This window comes from Endocarpon pusillum (assembly GCF_000464535.1).
Source record: "Endocarpon pusillum Z07020 unplaced genomic scaffold scaffold6637, whole genome shotgun sequence".
NCBI classification, from domain to species: domain Eukaryota; kingdom Fungi; phylum Ascomycota; class Eurotiomycetes; order Verrucariales; family Verrucariaceae; genus Endocarpon; species Endocarpon pusillum.
This window is the reverse complement of record NW_006916601.1, coordinates 4,150-26,786: the sequence shown is the minus strand read 5'-3', so window position 1 is coordinate 26,786 and position 22,637 is coordinate 4,150. Positions and strand designations below refer to the sequence as shown.

The 22,637-nt window shown below is 50.0% G+C and overlaps 7 protein-coding genes across 7 annotated transcripts in view; 4 read left to right on the top strand and 3 right to left on the bottom strand.

The window, feature by feature from the left end:
• Positions 1-879, bottom strand: part of EPUS_09026 (U3 small nucleolar ribonucleoprotein IMP4) — a gene marked incomplete at both ends in the record, with an annotated part of 944 nt that extends 65 nt beyond the window's left edge. The window contains 2 exons of the mRNA XM_007807192.1: positions 1-820; positions 874-879. The exon at positions 1-820 is cut by the window's left edge and continues 65 nt beyond it. Of these exons, the coding sequence (XP_007805383.1) occupies positions 1-820; positions 874-879 (826 nt within the window). The remainder of the gene's footprint in view (positions 821-873) is intronic.
• A 534-nt stretch (positions 880-1,413) lies between these two features.
• On the top strand, positions 1,414-4,738 carry EPUS_09025 (Regulator of nonsense transcripts 1; the record flags this gene model as incomplete). Its single annotated transcript, XM_007807191.1, has 2 exons — positions 1,414-1,682; positions 1,738-4,738. 2 exons carry the CDS (start codon positions 1,414-1,416, stop codon positions 4,736-4,738), a joined length of 3,270 nt encoding a protein of 1,089 aa, XP_007805382.1.
• A 1,987-nt stretch (positions 4,739-6,725) lies between these two features.
• On the top strand, positions 6,726-7,730 carry EPUS_09024 (uncharacterized protein; the record flags this gene model as incomplete). The annotated part of the gene is made up of 2 exons (XM_007807190.1): positions 6,726-6,959; positions 7,014-7,730. The coding sequence occupies 2 exons, from the start codon at positions 6,726-6,728 to the stop codon at positions 7,728-7,730; spliced, it is 951 nt and encodes a 316-aa protein (XP_007805381.1).
• Positions 7,731-8,385: 655 nt separating this feature from the next.
• On the top strand, positions 8,386-9,627 carry EPUS_09023 (uncharacterized protein; the record flags this gene model as incomplete). The annotated part of the gene is made up of 2 exons (XM_007807189.1): positions 8,386-8,440; positions 8,495-9,627. 2 exons carry the CDS (start codon positions 8,386-8,388, stop codon positions 9,625-9,627), a joined length of 1,188 nt encoding a protein of 395 aa, XP_007805380.1.
• Positions 9,628-10,328: 701 nt separating this feature from the next.
• On the top strand, positions 10,329-12,543 carry EPUS_09022 (uncharacterized protein; the record flags this gene model as incomplete). Its single annotated transcript, XM_007807188.1, has 3 exons — positions 10,329-10,692; positions 10,754-11,848; positions 11,903-12,543. The coding sequence occupies 3 exons, from the start codon at positions 10,329-10,331 to the stop codon at positions 12,541-12,543; spliced, it is 2,100 nt and encodes a 699-aa protein (XP_007805379.1).
• Positions 12,544-16,620: 4,077 nt separating this feature from the next.
• Positions 16,621-17,830, bottom strand: EPUS_09021 (uncharacterized protein; the record flags this gene model as incomplete). Its single annotated transcript, XM_007807187.1, has 2 exons — positions 16,621-17,034; positions 17,108-17,830. The coding sequence occupies 2 exons, from the start codon at positions 17,828-17,830 to the stop codon at positions 16,621-16,623; spliced, it is 1,137 nt and encodes a 378-aa protein (XP_007805378.1).
• A 3,177-nt stretch (positions 17,831-21,007) lies between these two features.
• Positions 21,008-22,637, bottom strand: EPUS_09020 (uncharacterized protein; the record flags this gene model as incomplete). Its single annotated transcript, XM_007807186.1, has 6 exons — positions 21,008-21,610; positions 21,673-22,095; positions 22,148-22,278; positions 22,335-22,394; positions 22,450-22,557; positions 22,610-22,637. The coding sequence occupies 6 exons, from the start codon at positions 22,635-22,637 to the stop codon at positions 21,008-21,010; spliced, it is 1,353 nt and encodes a 450-aa protein (XP_007805377.1).

Sequence of the window (22,637 nt, the reverse complement as noted above, 5' to 3'; positions counted from 1 at the left end):
CACTGTCTTTCTCCAAGGTCCCGCCCTTGATCTCAAAACACCTCATCGTCATCCTCGGCCCCACCTCCGCCAACTCCACATCCTTGTACCCCGTCTGCACAAAAACATGGTGCCGCACCTCGATACTGTCCTCCACGTTCTTGAATGTCACTACCCTGTTCCCAACCTTATGTGGTCCCTCCCGAGGCGGGAAGATGTGCTTCAGGATCTGCACCACGCGCTTGCCGAGCTTAGTCCGGAAACCTTCGAAGATCAGGTGCGGGTAGGATTCTGAGACTGTGCCGCGCGAGGCGTTGGGAATATCGGCTCGGAGAACGACGTTGTGGAGGGAGAAGGAGGCGGTGGGCCCGTGAGGGAGGTGGGATATTGTCATCGCGGTAGGGGTGCCGCGATGTTCGTGCAGAAGAATTATGTCCGAGAGGGCGGAGGCTTTGGCGGAGGAAAGGAGATTGGGAAGGATCAGGTTGCCGCGATTTAGTCGGATCGAGGTGGGAAGGAGTAGTCGGATTTCTTTGCTGAAGGTTGCGAGGCGGGTGGATGGGCTGCGGGAGGTGGTAACCAGGGGTCGTGGATCGGTGAGCCCGGAGAGAAGACTGTATTCATCGTCGATGCTTTGCTGGGCTTCGGCGGCTTCTTGGTCAAGGGACTCATCGTATTTGTAGTCCGTTCGCAGGGACTTGTCGTTAGCAATGGCTGGATCGAGAGGTTTGCCTGTTGCGAGGGACTTTTTGAGTAGGGCTCGCTTCTCCGCTATGGAGGCATCGCGGAGGAGGAGAGCGCGGCGATAGATGTAGTCCCGTCTCTCTCGATTTTGCCTTCGCTATATGAGGTTAGTTATAGCACGAGAAGCAGCCTCGAGGATATTGTCCTTACTATCATCTTGTTGCAGATATCGAAATGAATCTACTCTTCTGAAACCCGCAGCGAATTTTGAGCATATGTAAAAATTTAGAGTTTTGACCTGGATTCCATACGTGCAGCACTACTCCGTACAGTACAGTAGCGCCATCCCGTCTGACTAGATGAGCCATTATCCACTATCCTGCTTCGACTTGTTGACTTGTTCATGCAAGCGTTCATGATACTTCACCTGCCGTTATCATTTTGGTGGAGTCGGGGAGGAGTTTCATTGCTTCCTTGAGGTTGTCATACAACCCTTTACACGACTTGCTCTACATGACTTGCGCCGACCTGCGCATGATATCAAGGTCTGCCACCCGCCACTACTGATATGTATGCCCGACCTTCACTTCTGCTCACAATCTCGAACACTCCTCTTCAAAGAGAGATTGTCAAGCTGATACGATGCGGTTTTAGCCTGGTCCTTCATACGACTTTTTAAATCACATACCACCTGTTAAGCACCACAATTTCGAGAAACCCACACGGATCACCAAGCTCCCCGCCGCAGCCATGGAAGCTTTTAGCAATCTGGGAAACCACATGGTTTCTAATTCAGCGGCGGCTATCAATGCTACTGATGATGCATCGACTGTAGATCCAGACGAGAGCGTCCTTAATCTTGCCAAAGGCCCAAGGAGACGACGGCATGACGACGACGGATCTGATGGGCTGGGAGAGGACGATCTGGAAAGTTTGGCAAGCATGCAAGTTGACGGGAATGGAGCGAATGGCCAGGCAAGAGTGGAAGAAGAGAAAGAACTGCCCCCACATGCCTGCGCGTAAGTCAGGCCGATTATGGATTCCCAAAGACTGGGTCTAATGCTTGTGGTCCAGATACTGTGGTATTCACAACCCGAGCAGTGTTGTTAGATGCCTTACATGCAGCAAATGGTTCTGCAGTGCTCGTGGAAATACGTCCTCGTCCCATATCGTCAACCATCTGGTCCGTGCTCGGCACAAGGAAGTGCAACTACATCCAAGCAGCTCACTTGGCGACACAGTTTTGGAGTGCTACAATTGCGGAACAAAAAATGTATTCCTCCTTGGGTTCATTCCCGCCAAATCCGACACTGTTGTGGTCCTTCTTTGCCGACAACCATGCGCCGCCATGCCGTCTACCAAGGACATGAACTGGGATACGTCACGCTGGCAGCCCTTGATCGAAGACCGCTCATTCCTCTCATGGCTCGTTGCTGCACCCTCAGACCAGGAGCAACTCAGGGCTCGTCACCTTAGCCCTCAGATGATTGCGAAGCTGGAAGAAATGTGGAAGGAAAATGCTGGAGCTACAATCACCGATCTGGAGAAGGCTGCCAACATCGATGACGAGCCTGCACCAGTCCTTCTGAGATACGATGATGCTTATCAATACCAGAACGTTTTCGGACCACTTGTCAAGATTGAAGCAGACTATGACCGCAAATTGAAAGAGTCGCAGTCGCAGGATGGTCTGATTGTGCGATGGGATCTTGGACTGAACAATAAACATCTTGCAAGCTTCGTTCTACCAAAACTCGAGCTCGGTGACGTCAAATTGGCGGTTGGTGATGAGATGCGACTCAAATACACTGGAGAGCTGCGCGCGCACTGGGAAGGAGTTGGCTACGTGATAAAGATTCCCAACAACCTATCTGACGAGGTGACGATCGAGCTGCGGGCAAAAGGCGATCACAAATCTGTACCAACGGAATGCACGCACAACTTTGCGGCCGATTATGTCTGGAAAGCAACATCATTTGACCGAATGCAACTCGCTATGAAGACTTTTGCTATCGATGAAATGAGCGTTTCTGGTTACATCTTCCATCGGTTGCTGGGTCATGAAGTTGCGGCAGCACCCATGAAGACACAAATGCCCAAGAAGTTCTCCGTGCCTGGGCTGCCAGAGTTGAACGGAAGCCAAATCAATGCCGTCAAATCAGTATTACAAAAGCCACTGAGCTTGATTCAAGGCCCTCCAGGGACGGGAAAGACGGTGACTTCCGCTACCATAATTTACCACCTTGCTAAGATCAATGGTGGACAAGTTCTGGTCTGCGCCCCGTCCAACGTTGCTGTCGACCAACTTTGCGAGCGTATCCATCTCACGGGGCTAAAGACAGTTAGGGTTACTGCCAAATCCCGTGAAGACGTCGAATCACCTGTCGGTTTCCTGTCTCTGCACGAGCAGGTTCGCATGAATGACAGCAACGTTGAGCTCACAAAACTCAACCAGCTTAAATCAGAGCTGGGAGAGTTGTCGAGTCAAGACGAGAAGAAATTCAAACAATTGACCCGAGCTGCTGAGCGCGAGATTCTGACCAATGCCGATGTCATCTGTTGTACTTGTGTTGGTGCTGGTGATCCACGACTTTCCAAGTTCAAGTTCAGAACTGTTCTTATTGACGAGTCCACCCAATCGGCAGAGCCAGAGTGCATGATTCCGCTGGTACTCGGATGCAAGCAAGTCGTTCTGGTTGGGGATCATCAACAGCTTGGCCCCGTCATCATGAATAAGAAGGCCGCCAAAGCTGGACTGAATCAATCCTTGTTCGAGCGTCTAGTTATACTGGGGTGTGCACCTATCCGACTCAATGTTCAGTACCGCATGCATCCATGCCTCTCCGAATTTCCATCCAACATGTTCTACGAAGGGTCCCTGCAGAACGGTGTGACTATGCAACAGCGCCTCCGACGAGACGTGGACTTCCCATGGCCTGTCAATGACGCTCCCATGATGTTCTGGGCTAACCTTGGCAATGAAGAGATTTCAGCTTCGGGTACATCGTACCTCAACCGCACGGAGGCCGCTAACGTAGAGAAGATTGTAACTCGATTCTTCAAGGCTGGGGTGCAACCGCAGGATATTGGAATCATCACGCCATACGAAGGGCAGCGCAGCTATGTCGTTAGCTCCATGCAAGCAACGGGAACTTTCAAGAAGGAGACCTACAAGGAAATCGAAGTCGCTTCCGTCGACGCCTTCCAAGGCCGAGAGAAGGACTTCATTGTTCTCTCTTGTGTGCGCTCGAACGATCATCAAGGTATTGGCTTCCTTAGCGATCCTCGTCGACTCAATGTTGCTATGACACGTGCCAAGTATGGGTTGGTGATCCTCGGCAACCCCAAGGTGCTCTCCAAACATCCGCTTTGGCACTATCTGCTTCTTCACTTCAAGGAACGAAATTGCCTGGTTGAAGGTCCACTGTCTAATCTACAGGTTTCGCTTCATCAGTTCAGCCGACCAAAGCAATCCTATCGTGGGCCTCAGCGGTATCAAATGGCATACAATCATGCTACGAACATGGCGAGTGGTATGATGAATGGTCGCAATGGTCACCGTAATGAGTACCACGACCCTGGATCAGTCGTTGGCTACATTCCTGATGATGTTTCTTCCGTTCAGTCATCTGCGCTAGGCGGCGTGGGTGTTCCAGCAGGGTTTCCACCGATGTTCCATGGCTTCACGCCAGACACCTGGCCATCTCTACAGGGCGTGCAAGGCCGTCGGGTCAATGGAACTAAAGCCAAGGGTGCCGCTGAAAGCGTTGCCGGCGAATCAGTCACTGCCACAGAATCTGACATCACCAGCAGTATTGTAGGTGACGGTCGTGGTCAAGGTGGTGTCAGCCTTGGTTCTTTGAGCATCCATGATATCCACAAGCAACCAAGCTTCAACCAGTCTGACCGCCTGAAGCGATACGTCGAGTCTGGTGGTCGCCCTGTTGACAACTCTAGCGTGTTTGGCGGCAGCTCAGCCAGTCTGCGCGCACCACGCCAGCCAGGACATGAAGACGATGACTCCCGCAGTGTGTCAACCGCATTTGCCAGCCAGGTTGGTGGAAACTATGATTGATCTGGAAGAGGCCTGGCCCGCACATAAGGTTGCAGCCATTTGGAATCTTGAACGTCATCCTGCGTTATAACTGCGCCCTCGGGACCTCATCCGTCATTCTGCCTTCAAGCCCATGCTGACTAAACGTGGCCGCCCATGCTTGTGAAGATAATGGCTTACGCTAGTCGCTACGGTCCAAGCCGCACAAGCGGATGATCAGGAACGGGCCCAGATCATGCAAGCATCGAGTGAACCAATTTCAAAGCTCTGATCAGAAAACGCTGCAAGCGAGGGATGTTTGAGTTAGAGTTGCAAAGCGCGCGGAGGAACGTCCACCGCTTAGTCCACGACTTCGTGGTCGATGGCTACCGGCTGGAACTTCGGAGAATTTGTCAGCAGGATTTACCATACTGAATAGTCGTGCCGATGAGACATTGAGGGGTCCAGGGTGCCAGTCCCTTCCTTTTACAGACTGCTGTTCTCTCCTATGTATGCTTGCGTTTCCATCACCGGTCATTAGTACGGCTGCCAGGCTGCACATCCACACTCATTACAGAATGTGTAGCATAAGAACACAATACAAATACGCTCATTCTCAAGTAGTGGCCCCACAAGCAACCGGATGCTTCGTCTCAACAGTAAGCATGTGCAATGCACTGCCAGAAGGATTATGCACGAGAGCTGGAAGCTGACTCTTCCGCTGCAGGCAATATAAGATGTATGCCTGAGTCTAATCTCCACGGAGTTGCCAGTTCCGTGTGACGAGCCAACTCATCTCATCTGCCGTGTACTGGTATAACGATGTCCATTTGCATTTGACCTACCACATCTGGTAATTGAAGAACATGCATCCAACTGGTGCATTCAACTACTGCTATTATACTATTAGTATATATTAGTATTAACTATACTATTAGTAGAAATCATGCTAACCTACTCCGTCCTGCCTGAAGATCGCGCGTGGCGCCCAGTCCGGGCTAGCCAGGTTTGGTGAAGTTGAAACCTCGATGACACTTCGTTCACCTCATGGCCTCACATAATCCTCCACCAACACCTCGACCTTGGCCATTCACATCCAACCAAAGTCTCGGAGAGACAAGCTTCCGTTTCTTCATGCATCGAGTAGAATCTCGAAAGACGAAGAAGGACCAGCATGAATGGCACCGTACCCATCTATGGGCGCGTGATGGTAGTTACGAATTACGAATTGCAACTGTTTCAGATATCCTCAAACACTTCACTTCATTTTTTCGTCTTTCTGATGTTGCTTTCCTTTTCTTCTCATCATTATATCTCCTTTCCCAAGTCTCGGTCTCAGCCATTTGGACCCTGTTGGTCTCATCGGATCTCCCACTGCCGGCCAGCGGTCACGTCCTCCCTCCTCCGCTGCACAGACTAAGCACGCTGATCATCCTGCCCGTCTGTGCCTAGGCCGTTTTAGTTCTGAAGGATCACCCGTTTTGTCACATTCTGCGTTAGCTCCACCGGCCGCATTCCTGTTTCGGCTTGTTGCTTTCCCGATTCGTTGCTACGGCTGCGTTGAATCCTACCCTTGACTGCATTTGTCCTTGCCGAGCTCATTTGAGTTCTAGCGGATGCCATAAGTCTGGTTTGCTTATAGCAGCCACGAGACTAGTCTATCTTATACACCCCAGCGCCACCACGAGACAGTTTTTGGAATCAGAGATCGTGGCCTGGACCTTCAAGGGAAAGCCTGCTCCTCAATCCACCAGTGACATTGAAAATTCACATCATGGTGGCCAGCAGGAGTGTCCCGCTCCGGGTAGACGGCTCAGTGGAAAAGAAATCAGGAGACGGGCTCGTACAAGCGTTATTATCACCTGCTTCTCTGAAAACTCCAACCACACCACTCTCTCTCAGGTTGTGCAGACAGACAAGCATTCGACGTAATTACTCCATCACCGCTACGATCACTGTCCCAGGTCCCATTCATACCACCATACCCACAGCTCGCTGCGATATTTCAGGTCCAGTCTTACCCTCTGTCATGCCACACGACGAAAGGCGTCTGGGTGCCAACTCGGATCCCGCCACGCAGGAGTTCCAGGGCGATGTCAAAGTCAGTACAGCGCTACCATCCGAGTCGACCTTGGAAAGAATTGCAGACCTACCAGTCTTCGATGTCGATGGGAAGACCGTGTCATTCAAAAGCCTATACTGGTCCAACGGTAACGAGAGCAAGAAGGTCATGATCATCTTCATCCGTCATTTCTTCTGTGGGGTAAGTATCGTTGATACTCCCTGTGTGCGAAGAGCATGACTAAAAATCACTTAGAACTGCCAGGAGTATCTGCGCACTCTTGCTGCAGCCATTCCTCCTTCTTCTCTGCCCCAAGATACATCAATCCGAATCATTGGCTGTGGCTCGCATACCCTGATTCCATCATACATCGAACAGACACAATGTCCGTACCCGATCTTTGCTGACCCGTCGAAGAGGCTGTACAGCCTACTTGGTATGGCGAGGACGTTGAGCTTGGGCAACAAAGATCCTGATTATATACGCCACACGCTGGTGTCAGGAGTGGTGAAGAGTATTGCTCAAGGTTTGAAGAGGATAGGTAGTGGTGACGTGCTGCAAGCTGGCGATTTGAAGCAAGTAGGTGGTGAGTTTCTGTTCGAGGTCACTGGCGGAGGTACGTCGCTCACAAATTCCAAAACGGGCAACGGGGCACTGCAGCAAGCAGAGGTGACGTGGTGTCATCGCATGAAGAACACACGAGATCACGCAGAGTTGCCAGTTCTGAAACAGGTACTCGATTTGGGAAATGCCAAGGGAGATGACCGAAGGCGAAGGTCCGAGGCCAGCTGGCGCACCTCTGGCCTGGCAAGGAGCCTGTCAAGCAAGAGGCAAAGCCTGAGTTGGTCGCAAACCAGGAGGCGCAGCAGAAGTACAGGACGGAAGTCCAGCCACGATCCTAAGCACATTCATATGGTCAATGAAGAAGCAAGGAGTGGGGATGGCCAGACGGCATGCGGTCACAAGCCTTGAACAGTAGCAAAGATGTGATCTTGACTGGTTATGGAGCTTTCATGAGACACGATAACGCACAAACAAGTGAGCGGATAATATAGGTGCTGATGAGGGAATTTTTCCATAGACTGCTGATTTATTTGTACGATCCTTTTCTGACAGAAACTCGGCTTCATACGTTGCTCCCCGGAGACTCACTTCCTGATAATGTTGACACTAAGCTTTCGATGGTCAGTAGAGAGCCGGTCTGCTTCTCTGTGGCCGAGTCAAGGCCCGCTCGGGACGGGTAGGACATTCCATGAAGTTGAACCTAACGTAGTCTCAAGGTACCCGTGCGCTGAGCCCTTCGGCCTCTGATGGATCCGGAGATGCAGAGATAGATGTTAGAAATGATTGGCCACCCCCAGAAGATTTTCCTTGACCAAGCCACCACCCGCTCCGCCTACCGCTGAAGGCTTGGAACAGCGCCTCAAAGCCAACCCCAAGCAACGAGGCTGAGGCCTCCAATGCCACGTCATGTTGCACGTCATGTCGCGCAGAAGTTTGCTTCTATCACTTTGACTGTTGTTAGAGGTCTACGTGCTTAACGAGTTCATTTCCTTCTCTTCTATGACATATCTAATGCTCTTCTCGATGTTCCAAGCCGATTGGATACGGCACTGCAAACTTCACGATGTTGGATTTTATCAAATCGTTCTCGAGAGACAATTTCCAGCTGGACATTGTTGGTGAGTAGTAGAGTATAGTCATTATCCATACATTATGCTGACTTCTCCACTCAGGTTTTCTGGCCATTCTCGGTGAAGGATCCTTAGAGCCAATAGCACAAGTTGCCACCCTTAGCCATTTCGTCTACCTACCCCGACTACTCCCTGCGCCTCAAGTCTTCATCCGTCCATCTAGGCCTGAGAAGCTAGAAGGTGTCTCGACGGTGAAAGTGGTGGGCATTGAGTCTGGAAATACTGCAACCGAGATCCACCACGTTGCTCATGCCCTCCATCGTGGAGACAAGCTGCCACACAATTCCGTCAAATTGGTCAGAGTGAGAGAAAAAGATGAACTACCAAGGCCTTCGGTCCGGACTCTGGGCCCGCTCACAGCCCTTGCTCTGCTTGGCTTTTCCATGAGCGCTGCCCTGTTTGGATTGAGCATCTACTACAACGATGGCATGGCGTTGTTGGCAACAATTTTCCTCTCACTTCTGGGAACACTGACAGGATGGTCTAACAAATGGCATCCAACTCCAAATGCACCCAAGCCAGATCCCAATTCCCCTCCTGGGAACGTAGTCATCAGATACCCGCAAGGCGCATTCATTGTGGTGCTGTGCGACGAACGGACAGCCCGATATCTCTACTTTAACCCTAGCGAGAAGTGTGTCTACACTATCAGCAGTGGCCCTACCTATAGGCTGCTATCTCTCGTGGGTACATTGCTGCTAATGGGCGGAGTGATATGCCTCGCCAATTCCGGCATCGAACTCCAAAGTGGTTTCGCGGCATCCTACATGCTCCTCAACATCTTCTACTGGATTGTGGCAGCCCTGCCACCTGCACGACACTGGGACCTGTCACGTCTCGAAGTCTCTGAGATCAACGTCCAAGGTGGATTTCCAACCGAGGGCAGAGATGATGCCACGACTCCGACCACCTACACAGAGGCGCTGTGGAAAGCAATCGCCATCACCGGCTTTACGGGCTGGGTGAAAGAAGGAGTGCTAGCGCCCAAGACACCGGCATGGGAAGAATGGCTCATCGAAGCGAAGGAGGCTGCGAACAGGGAGAAAATCGAAAGGTCGCCGGCTTTCAATAGCAACACTGGGAACCAGATGGAGACTTGGTCCATCCCCAGTTGGGATGCCAAGGGCGCATTGGGTAATTTGCTGCAGACGGAGAAGAAGGCGAATCCTGTTTGAGAAGCATTTTGGTTCTCTTTGTCTTTCTTGACTGGATATCTGACTTGGCACGGCTGTTGCAATGTACCTGAGAGATGATGCATGAATGAATTGGGAACAATCTGTCACGAGTTATCATAGCGAGGTGTTTAGTGACGGTGTATCTTCGTCGTTGAATGAAAACAGTATCTCTTTTTGCTCCTGCTTTTGTGAATTTCCCAAACTATCCTTAAAAACCCCCCTTCCCACCCACGGGCCGGAGCGAGCATTCGGCACCCACTCTTCACATAGGTTGTGCAAGCTGTGGCTGGTCGGATAGTTACCCAGCCGAACTTCCTCCCACTCGGACTACGGCGGAAAGGGTGCCACGAAAATGACGCGTACGCTAGGCAGTCAATTGGTTGGCCGATCGTTAATGACTTTCCCGTTACACGAGCTGCGGTCTGGCTTCCTACAAGGCTGGCGTCAATTGCAACTCGAGGCTCTTTCAGCCTGATCGCCTCGTTTTTTGCTTGTGCTGGTTTCTACCTTGAGTCGCACACAATCGTTTAAAAGTACTGCTCAAAAGACAGTTGAGTCCTCAAGTATCTGGCAAAGAACGGAATCTTCTTCCTCCCGTTCCAGGGGCCTGTACAGCGTGGTTTCCTTGTTGTACTACTGCTCTTACGAGAGGGCATGAGAACTGGCACTCATAGTTTGCTACTGTTTCTGAGAACGGAGTCATGAGTCTTTGCCAGGCGTGTCATTCTCTATTCTCGCGCCGCCATATCAAAGTCGGTAAAGTGTATCATGTCCGTCCTAGCGCCCCTAAGTTCTCGAGGGGACTCGAAACACCGACAGGGAACCATGTCTGCTCTTTCTGTGCCTATCTCCGGAATTTGTTTTCTACGCCGGTCGACCCGCAGTACGAGACGCAGGCTACTCGTAGCGAGGGAGTCGACCGCAGCTACACTGTGTCGTTCGATGATCGTCAATATCCGCTTTTTACTTTGAATGGGCGGAAGGAAGTGAGATTTAAAGGTGGTGCGACGGTTTTTACTCACCAGGAAGCTCTGTTTAACGACCTCTTCTTTACTCCCAAATCTCGTACGTTACCGTCGTATGTGATAGACATGGATAGATCACTAAGTTATTTTGGATTGGTTAGAGCTTAATACCGTTGGCATTGACCTTGATTCTCAAAATACTGATTCTGTCCAAAGCCTCATAGTGGCTGAAAAATGGATACGACATTGTCTTAGCACACACAAAACCTGCAATAGATGGTCAGAAACAGTCGAAGGCAGCCATCTTTGGCTACCTACCCGTCTCTTGGATGTCTCTAGGCAGGACAAGGAGTTTGAAGACAAAATACGTTTGATATCACGCTCTAGTCTACAAGAAAGCAAAGGGTACGTAACCCTCAGTTATTGCTGGGGCGAAGATAACTCGTTCACAAAATTAGTCTCTGCAAAGCTGTCAGCCTTTCAAAGTGGCATAGAGCTTACTCAACTTCCACAGACCTTCAGAGATGCTGTGCAAGTAACACGACGGCTGAATTATCGATATCTTTGGATAGATGCGTTGTGCATTATTCAAGATTCACCACAAGATTGGCTACAGGAGGCTCTTTCGATGGCAAAAGTTTTTGCATTTTCTGGTCTTAATCTTGCTGCTGCAGCTTCCGAAAGTGCTGATGGAGGACTTTTCCACGACCGAGAACATGGTAGAATGAATGGATGCAACATCTCCATTGGATGGGAAAACATAGGTGACCTAGCCGTGGAAAAGGGGATCTACCACATATTCCGCCTGGATACCTTCAGACGTTTCCTCGGTCATTCAAAGCTGGAACAGAGAGGATGGACATTCCAGGAAAGACTCCTTTCGCCAAGAAATCTGCATTTTGGAGAAGACCAGATCTATTGGGAGTGCTTCGAGAGCAGCAGGTCAGAAGTGTTTCCAGATATGGAGGTTACGGCCGGTCATTTTGGCAGCCTTTCTCTGAAGCAACGCTTTGAGCGTGTAAGCCGTGATGGAGAAGCTCTTCGTGTTTGGGATGAAATCACTAGGATATACTCACGTCGCAGGTTGACGTTTAGCTCCGACAAATTGGTGGCGCTTGCTGGCATCGCGGCTCGGATGACAGGAAAATTCAAACCTGAAGATTATCTGGCAGGACTATGGAGACCAAGCTTGCCTAAATCGCTGCTGTGGTACACCCCTAAAGGTGGAGTCTTAGCCCGGCAATACCGTGCACCTAGTTGGTCCTGGGCTTCTCTTGATGGAGAAATAACTTACTTACGATGTAATCCAGGATCGACTGTCGCTGAAGTCCTTGCAAGTACGGTGTCTACCAATGACGGCCCGTTCGGACCAGTCACTGATGGGTCTTTGCTGATGAAGGGCTTCGTTTGCGGAGCTGCATCCATCTCGCCAAAACTCTCAAGATTATGTACACGTGGAGTATCATGTACACGTGGAGTATTATGTACACGTGAAGGCGAGGACTGTCTTTGCAAATGGCTAGCCTCCAGGTTGGAGCTGTTCCCGGATGCGGACAGCGGACCATCTGACGTTGTTTCGATTCATGACAACCTTTTTCTTTTCCCGGTCGTCGAGAAGGGGTTGCGCCGCTATGGGCAAATGCAGGGATATTGGACTCGATGCGGCCTGGTTCTTGAGCCGATTCAGAATGTCAAAGGTCGCTTTCGCCGAATAGGATTCTTCGAGTTCATAGGTGTCCATAGGTGGCTGTTTTGGAAGCATTTTCGGCGCAGGGTTCGAGAACGTGACTATAGGATATTGCCGCACCTCATGGCAGAGGCATCAAAGTCCTGGGTCAGGGATCGGCTATTTCACACAACCCTGCGAAGAGCCTTTACAACCCCAACGCTGGATGAATCGAACTATCAGGACTTCGACGGCGTCAGTAAGTATACCATCGAGATAGTATGATGTGATTGGGAGAAACATCCGTAGAGAGTTGCCGTCTGTCACAAAACAAAGACCTCTAACAAGGCACCTTCGTGGCTAGATGTCTTGTCTCACTACCATGATAATTGCGACAGAAACAGGCTTCTCCCCTCGAAAGTCCAGTGCCTGCCAAATGCTCGGCGTTGGGCTCAATCATCGTGATTTCTACTGCGAAGCTCTTCTTTACAAGAAAAGCCCTGGAAATCTCTCATCAAACACCCACGCTCATGGATCGAGAAATCCCTTCGTAGACAAAGAAAGAGCACGACACTCTTGCTCGAGGGATGGTTGAGGCCATTGTCAAGTGACCGCGGCTGCCTGACGAAGCTCTTACTGCGCTACTGCTATTACGGCGTCCCTCGAGATCAACCAGACAGAGAATCTCAGATCTGCTGACTCTGTAGCCCCAGAGCAGCTGATATTCTTTATGTACGAGTCATTCGAGAAACATGGCCGATGAGCAAGGGACATCTCACTCCACGAAACCGAGCTGAAAGTCAGCCACTTAAGGCGCAATGGGCTCTGATCGGTTACAAGCAGCCTCTCGCGCCAGGCCAGCCTCACATATCTGGCCGGCTTCACATTTTATGTTGCCATCATTGAAACTCCACAACGATTCCAGGTCGTCCACACCTTCTCAGCAGAGCGCGCAGGTCTACTCATGCTACTATGCTACTCTTCACGCTGATGGTGCCGGTGTTCGGAGCAGTCGCCGGCTCGATTTCCGGTAAATTTCCTTCTTAGAGCTGCGTATGTGGCTGTGGTAGGATCGTGGTTTATAGTCATCGGTATTGTATTGCTTGGTGTTCTTCCCCTACGGGTAAAGCAGTCCCACCGCAGCAAATACGCTTACCAAGTTGTCGTTGAGATCGGTCAGGGACTTACCCTTCCCCCGATCATTCTCGTACTGAGAACAACAATTTCGAAAGGGAATTTAGGTGAGTACTTTCCGTTTCCAATACCTTACAATTGAGGGATTCTCGGTGGCTTCCCCGTCCACTGGTGATCTTGAGCCAACAGATATGAGAGTACGGAGCATTTTATTCAATATTCTTTGTTTCCGAACTACACTTACTAGCAGCCCTCATCTTGCACTCTCCAACTGACCACAATCTCAGCCGCTGCAATAGGCTTCCACCAACCTCACACGCACCTTTGGCGGCTGTATTGGCCTCGCAACCTCCTCTCCGATCTCCCGTTCAAGACTCAGAACCTCCCTGTCAGATACCCTCGAACCAGCTGAAGTCGAAGACATAATCAAGTCGACAGGAGTGGATTTCAGTAGTTTGGCATCATCGGAAAGGCTTTTCTGCTGACCAGAATTGCACGAGTGTGGCAGACGTAGGGGAAGGCTTATAATCTTGACTTTCTTTCTTTCTTTGATCGCATTCGCGGGAGTTGGGGTGAGTTGCTGCTGTGACGCTGGCTGTGCGGTGGGTTGGATATCACAGGCTAAGGAGGCAAGATCTGGGCCGAGTCAGTCAACCGAGTTCCGTGGAACTGTGCTGATGCAGCAGCTGGTACTGGAGGTACTACAAAGGAAGGCGCAAGGGACATCGAAGCAGGCAAGTGACGAAGGGGATCAGGCGTAAGTCCTTTTGTGGACAATTCAAGCAGTTCCGTGCACGAGGTTAGCTAAGGATAAGGAGGCAGAAGTATTCAGCGAAAACAGGTACAGAATTCGATCTGGGATCCCACCCTAAGCTGGGAAGCATGAAAGATTTATGTCTAGATTGCGATCGACCGTGAAGCGTGAGATCCTCAATACAGCCTCAAAGAAATCACCGCACTGATCGAATGCCAGCACTTCTCCGTCCGTAAGACCTCGATTTTCCCGGCAAAATTTCCCAGCAAGAGCACGGTCGCTACGCAGGCAATTATACGTAAAGCCACAACTGCCATCAGATCCCAATTCTTGCTTCCAAAACGCCATTCTCATATCCGCCGTCTGCAGATGCATCGGCCGTAGTTCCTCCCCTCCATCCATCGAAGCTCCTTGTCGTACATCACCTTCCCGATAAGATCAGCGCCGTCATACTTGCGCCGCGAAGCAATATGCGCCATGCGCTGCAGTCGCAGGGCGTTGCGGGCGAATTTTCCTTCTTTGTCTCCGAGGACATGCAGTGCTTGAGCGTAGACTTGGTCTGATAACGTAGGTGCCGAGGGCAATGTACATGACCTTGCTATGCATCTGAAGGAATTGGCCACACACAGTGTCAAGAGGTGGGTACTCGTCACTAAGGACAGGACCTACTGCCAAAGCGGTTGGGGGAAGATCTCGTAGGACTTCGAGTCCGAAGAAAGTGCTCACTAAAATCACATAACCTGGCTTGCTAGCAGATGGCGGCAGGTAATGGACATCTTCTTACCGTCTCATTTCTTTTGTCCATTTGAAGAATTTGAGAATCTCGGGTAATCCTTTCCAGATGACCCATTCGTTCTTGGTGCGCAGCCGGACGGATGCGTCCTCAGACTTCAATGTCTCATCAAGTTGGAAACCAGGTTGGCCGGGAACAAACGAGCATGGTAACATCAAGAACGGCATCTGTGGCTACATCATGGCAATTGGGATGTGATACTGGAAATGCATGTCCTTTACGGCGTCGACGAAGAAATCGCCCATGATGAAATCCGGTCTGGTTGAGGCATCATCCAAACGGATAACAGGCCACGGTATATGCCAGGCCAGAATGAGTCCCAAAGGTACTTCGACAGCATTGCCTGTTTAAGTCCGAAAGCCATATCCCAACTCCGCATGCGCAGGTAGTGCTCATTGTACTGTTGCTCACTTGAACCCGGGCCAAGAAGATGCAGCTTTGATATTTACGAACGGATAATTCTCGATGTAGTGCGCTTGGCCGTTCATGGTTGCAAAGTCGACAACATTACCTCGCTCCGCTAGGATCTTGCCTATCTCTAGTACAGGCGCTGAGTTATAATAGTGTTGGTCACTGACCTCAGAAACCTAATTGTAGATTAAGCCATAAAGGGCCAGCTGAACTCACCTGCAGAAGTAAACCTCCAGTGGTCACTACGAGCAGGATCTTTCTTGCGGATGTGTTGCCGCCATTGGTTCAGAGTGAGAAAACTTCAAACAACTGGGGGGCGGTGTCAAACTGGTAGTTTCAAGGAACATGGCAACAGATATTAGCTACCTTGACGATCCGGCTTTTAAGAACGGATGGCCAAACTGGATAACCTGTTAGCATTTGTTAGTCACTTTTACTGTTCAAGAGCCGCTCAGACCTCAAAATATTGAAGATGGGAGGCCGGTCAGACTTCGATCAAAGTCACCTCCTCGGAGGTAGGATATTGGCTGAGAAAGTGACAAACGGTAATATCTGCGAGAGCATTCGGAGGGATCACAAAGATCAAGACGGACATCAAAGGCGACACCAGCATGATGGAGGACGATAAGGACAAGGATAGAATGGTGATGACGTTGACAATGATAATGAACCACCGACCAAGACGTGAAGACACCCGCTTACCCATCACCAAGCCCGAACTTGAGAATGGACCGGCAACCAGGAAGGGAAAGAATGATGACTCCCACTGCTTGTCGCGCAATCAGAAAAAGGGATGCTTATGACGGATGAGGACACAGATGCTGTCGTAGATTTATTGAGACTTTCAATAAACCATCAGTTAGTTACTAATACCGCGGTAGCTGGACTGAGCGAGCAGAGAACCGGTCTGGTTGTCCGAAGGACGAAAGGATCACACAATAAGGACACTGTAACCAGATTGGGCTGAGCGAGAATTGCATATGGGGTTTTACAAACAGAACACTTCAGAAGCGCGGAAGGCAAAGGTTCCTGACGTGAATGAGCCGAGCGGCAGCCATGCAATAAGGAAGATCGAGCGAGCCACGCACCAGAAACGCACTGCTATAAAAGACCAAGCCAGCTCCTTGGTGCTCTCTGCTACCGCCGCATCTGCAAGGAAGAGCAGCGCTGTCCCGTCAACCATTCTGATCCGCCCGAGAAGTGGAAATATGAACATAATGGTCCGTTCAGGCACCATTACCCCCTAGCGGACGTCACTCGTGGCTTCGAATTAAGCGGAATTTTTTTTGTCCTGGAACTCAGGCTCGACATCTCCGCCTGAATCCGTTTGAATGTCTTTGTGCATTGGAGGCTGCTGCAATCTCTCGAACGGATCCTTGTGCCAGGCCTTGAAATCTCTCCATTCCAAAACAATTCTGTGGCAGGCATTACACATACTCCTCCAGACATGCTTCAACGGTCTCATACACTGCTTGAAAAACCCCTTGAGGTCCTCAATTGCACTATTGTTCTTGTTTCGCTCCGCTCGTGCAGGCTCCGCTCTTAGTTCTGCCTTACCGAAGATCCATTTGACGATGCGAATGATTGTTGAGAGCCCGAGTTCTGCAGAGTGTACCCAGGCACTATGGTATTGTCTGATAACAGCGGCAAGAACCACAGCGCCGGCTCCAACCCAGGTTGACCACTGCATTATAAGACGCGAATCAGTAGATGTCTCCCACGGAAAAATCGGCGAAAATGTGATAAGATGTGCATACCTGACCAACTGCATCGTAGCGCTCACCCTCAGGATAGCGATGTACGATGAATTCGTTGAGGATGACGGAGCTGATGAAAATGAGGGGGGAAATGATGGCCACGCCGATAGCACCCATATATATGATCCCGGCGGTAATTTTGCTTATGTAATATCGACATTTCCAAAGGAATGTTGACCGACGTGGCCGCTCTTGGGCGCCACTAAGTAGTCGAAAAATCCAGTTTCGTACGACTGCCGGATGCCATCTACCCACGACCAGGCCAAAAATGCCCTGCCCAATGATAGCTAATAAGCACAAGATGTTGATGAGATAAACCCAATAAGCTTCTTCTTTGCGTAGAATCTTGGTGATATGATCGCGTACGAGATAGGCTTGCATATTCGTACTTTTGCGAAACGGAACAAACAAATCGATCGAGCCACAATTACTGTTGCAATTGCATTTCTCGGAGTATTGGAGAGACATCCTCTTGGACCCATACTCTGGGGTTGCCTTATATGTTCCATTAGGCTCGATGATCTCGTCGATGGTACAATTGATCTTTGGATCGAGAATACACGACGCAGAGCCGGACGTCATAAAGGGCAAGACTCTGAGCGTTAAAACCTTGGATAAGACAGCAATCATAGCGGTAAACATGAGCATACCCCAATACTTTATGATCACACCGGCATTGTTTTTGCGGACTGTTGTTGACCAATTCAGTATTGGCGTCAACATGATGCAACCGGCTACAAGAATAGGATATATGCCCAGCAAGTCCACGTCGCCGAAGTTGGTTTCAGGCCGTTTTATGATGTCCGGGTCTGCCCTGTAATCGGCCGAGCGGTATTTATATTTATATCTGAGCCACTCAGCATTCCGCCCAATGCTTCATAACAATTGATCCACTTACCTCACCAGAAGACAAAAAGCGTGAACACAAGCAACGGTTGCATAAGTCATGCAGGTCCCAAGGGCCGCGATGGAAAGATATTCATACCGCCGTAGGATGAGTGAGAAGATCAGCAGCACATAATAAATCAATCGGTTGGCAAATCCATATTGGCCGCTAATCGGGTAGATGCATGTGACCCTGAACCAAAAGCGATCCACTCGGAACAACCTTGCGACAGCCGGGGCGATGATTATGAGATCTTTCCTGGAGGCATCAAAAGTCAGGCTAGCCGACTTGTTTGACAAAAGTGTGATATTTAGATCGCGAAAGAATTCGGAGGCATCTGTTCGGTTCAGAAGGCCGCCAAAAACGGCGGTCGAATTCGTCGTAGACATCAAAACGCAAACTGCTGTCTACACAGGGCCGAACTGAGGAAGGGAGAGCAAGACAAGCAAAATAACAACACGGCAAATGGAATTATTTAGGATGATTCCTCGAGGACACGATAAGCATCACAGAGCAACTGAAAATTGGGAACAAGCAGTCTTTAGGCATTAGAGGGTTGAAGATAGCGTCCATAAAGCTGGACCCTGGGTAAAAAGACATGGATGATGGAGGCCAATGGCTCGTATTTTCCTTTCAGCAAGCCACGGTCCATCCGTGGGACATGAGCCCAACGCCGGTGCAAGAATTTCCAAGTCTCTACGTAGGAGGCGTCAACTTCAAGTCCAAAAAAGTAGTGCGAGGAGTCTCACACGATCGAGTTGGGAAAGCTCAAAACCTTGGCATGCTTGGGCGAAAGAAGGTACGGAAAGTGGACCACCCCCCAAAAGTGCATCAATCAAGAATGGCGTTTCGGGATCTTCTGCGCCTCTATCCTTGGCGGGCTATTGATAGCAAAAGATCCTAAGACCTGGAAATTCCATCTCTCTGTCTGTGAGGGCTGTGTTATGGCTGTCGTGGCTTTGAATGTTTGGATGTGGATTTATGTCGAGGGAGGGGCGGTGAAATCAGCGTCTACGATTGGTCGCTTCAACATTGCACCACTTTTAGCTTGATAAAGGCTTGGCAATCTCGATTTTCGCCAGGCCACCAAGTAGCTACTACGGCTGCAGGCCGAATTTTTAGTAGGTAGTTAATAGAATAACTCATTGAAGCGCAGAGAACTAGAATCTCTCTAGAAAGAAGAGAGATCTAAATACTAAGAGGCCTTTATGCGCGTAGAATAACGTAGAACCTCCTTGACAGCCGCCACGTAAGGAAGCTGCCAAACAAGGAAGCTACCGTACAAGGAAGCCGCTGGACAAGAGAATGATGTACTACGAGGGGGGGGCTTGAAGTAATGTTAGCTCAGCGCTAGTATCTTTACTTGTAAACCCTCTTTGTACAAAACAGCGTTGCCCAAACAAGGTTAGATGTAATGATTTGACTCATCAGAACGGACGCACACAGAACAAGCCTTGAAGTGACGAATTATAACCTAGAGTTTTCGTAATAAGAACTAGCTGTTCTTAGCACCAGACTAACATTACTTCAGGCCCCCCCTAGTAAAACCCGCTAGGGTACTCCTGGCCCTCATACTGTGCGCAGGGCACGCGCTTGGCATTCTTGGTATTCTTGGCGCGCATAACACTATCCCCTCTGTACTGGTACAAGGGTGTAGAATGTCTCAATCAGCGTTGTTACTCTTCGTTATTTGAGGTTGCCACAACTTCTGCCCAAGCAGCTTGTTTGATTCCAGCTTCAAGAAAGAGGCGTTTTGTGATCAGTGCTTTATAGCTATTACAGAATCATTTATTTATTCTCTACAGATATTAAGTACTGATTAGATGAACTTCTGTAGACAACCTTATTTGAGCTTAAGATCTGCAAAAGACGCCAATTAAGCCAGCCAATACGAAGGGGATAAATGCAGCTTAGCTTTTATCACCTTAATACGACTTATGTAAGGAGACAAGGATAAAGGGATATTCGCTGTACTACGCAATAGAATATTTAGCTATACATGTACAGCCAAATTCGAAAGTGCTCAGAAGACTAAGTGGGTGATATTAAGGAGGCATGGTGCCCTCCCCTGTAAGATCTCCCAACTTATCCCACAGCCCATCTTTTTGAGCTAACCAAATAACTAAGCAAGTCCACGTGACTTTGGGGGCTGTCCCACCATAGTACAATATAATAAAAGTTAGGTGAGACATTGTAGTAGAAATTGACCAATCAAATGCAGATAGAATTCTGGAAATTCCTCGTAGAAAAATTGGCCAATAGGCGCTCGTATAGTCTGACGACTCCTCTACCCACCACCAGGAAAGCAGAATAATCCAAACCTATCATGAGGTTCAGTATTGAAGTGAGCCATCCCACTTGTATCCAACCCCATCTATCCTCCATGTGCTTTTTTCCCTTACAGACGTCCGAAAGTAAATGGTGGCTAAATAGTCATCATCCCATCACATGCCTTGGACGTCTCTATCCAATCAGATACTGCAACAGTAGATTCGCACGATCGGACGGTCGGCCACGGAAGGCAAAACCCGCCATTGCCCTGAATGTCCTCCACATCGACCTTCCAGACTTCCCTAAACCCGTTTTCCTCTCCCTGAGACTTGAGTCCGACATTCAAGCAGATCCCCTCCGATCTGTCGACACTCACCGCCTCCCTCCCTCCCATTTCACGTCCCAAACCTTTCTGAAGCCCCTGGTCCCGTATGCATCTGCATCTCTATCCTAGCCACGTACGATACGTAAGCTGAATGGGGAGACGAAAGTCGACCCCGTAGCGCTCTCCTCTGTGCTCCTCCCATCACAATAGACCGCATGCAGGCGGCTCGATACGGCGAAAGAACCAGTCTTCGTACGGATTACTCCGTTACCAATACCGACCGCAATATTTTCGTTGATGAAACCCCAAAAACACCTTTCATGACCAGCAAACAAGCATCTACTCTATCGACCCCTTTCTCCCTCTATTGCGTCCGCATACTTTACTTTCATCTACTGTCTCTGCTGCATCTGCATCATCAGCCTGGCCAACGGGTAAAGAGGCAATCAACGCATTTGCGCGCCGCTCCATCTCCACCAGCCAGATCCGGTGGCCCGCCAGTCGGCGCGCTCTGCTGTCTGCTTTGGTGCTCGTCCGAGTGGCACGCCCGCAGGGTCTGGATGCACCTCTGCAGTTCCTTGCGGATGATGTGGTTGCGGATCCAGGTCTGCTCCTCGGGCTCGAATTGGAAGACCCCAAATTGGAGGTCGGGCATTCTGCTGCGGCTCGGACTGGTGGAGAAGCTCGACAGGGCATGCTGCTGGTCGTTGTCCGATTCACTGCTGTTATTGTTGGTGGTGGTGAGTGTGCTTGACATAGTCGAGTGCGGTGACCTTGTCAGCATCGTTCCACCGCAGAGGTTGCTGTCGTCTTTGACAGAACATGAGTGGCCTTGGTCGGACGTGGAGAGGGCTTTCTCATACAGCAAAATGACCATCTGCATGGCAGTAGCGACGAGCAGGGAGCAGCTGTTGGATTTGAGGGATTCTTCGTTCTCCATGGTGCGGGAGATTTGGGACATGCAGACCTTGTTGGTGCGCATGGCCTCGTCAACGGGGATATGCGCCCTCCGAAGATGAGCCTCCGTCGTGGCAATAGTGTGATCATGGGCAAGAGGTAGGGGAACCGCAACAGAGATTCGACATTATTCTGGATGTCTTGCAGCGACGGCTGAAGAGATTGGATGGACAATGGCGAGTTTTTCGTGGGGGGCAGGGATATGGCTCCAATAGACGTGTTGCTACGAGCTTTAGATACCGTCGCGCCGGCAGCGGGAAACATGGGACACGGGTCGTCGAGGGAAGCTTGATCATGTGCCGTCAGATTTGGAAAGTTGCAATCCGATGCCATCGTTAATATGCCGAGAGAGTTATCTGCTAATGAAGCGGCCGGCGAGGGGTCCTTCTGTTCTACCGCGGTGGGAAGCATAGTAGCGTCAAAGAGTTCACTATAGAAATCCATATCAAAGTCGTCGGACCCAGAATAGACGTTCATATCGGGACCAAGTAATGAGGTTGAATTGCTTGGCGTGGTTGGGAGCGTAATGGTGCTGGTGCTGGCGATGTTCTTTGACGTCTTAGTGAGCATGGACTTGGTGGGTTGAGGTGGGAAAACATACCACGAGTACCTGCTTCTCTATTGGTCCGCGAGTGTAGTACATGACCTGAAGAGTACCGTCAGTAGCTGGCATTCTAATCGTGGAAGGGTATTCACATGCCTTCTGGAACTTTGTCTGAGGACCGTACATATCTATTTCTCAATTAGTCTCTTCATTCAAGTGCACATTAGGCCTGGGCACCGCTCACGCCTAATCGCGTTTGGCGTGATCAGAGAAAGGAAATTAGGCTCAGTGCGGACCGCCTCCCCTGTAGGGTCTTCAGCACAACTCATTCCATAGACGTTGTTGCAAGAGGGGCTTACCGTACTTCTTATGAAGTTCATCGAAAACCAAATGCCTCGTTCCCTTCCACGCAAGGTACAAACTAGGTAGGATACTGATCTTGAAGAAGAATGGCCCTGGGTACTTTGCTAACGGGTGAAAGTATAAGCGATAGATGATGGTCCATGACCACTTTGATACCACCACCACCATCAGCGCCTCTAGGCAT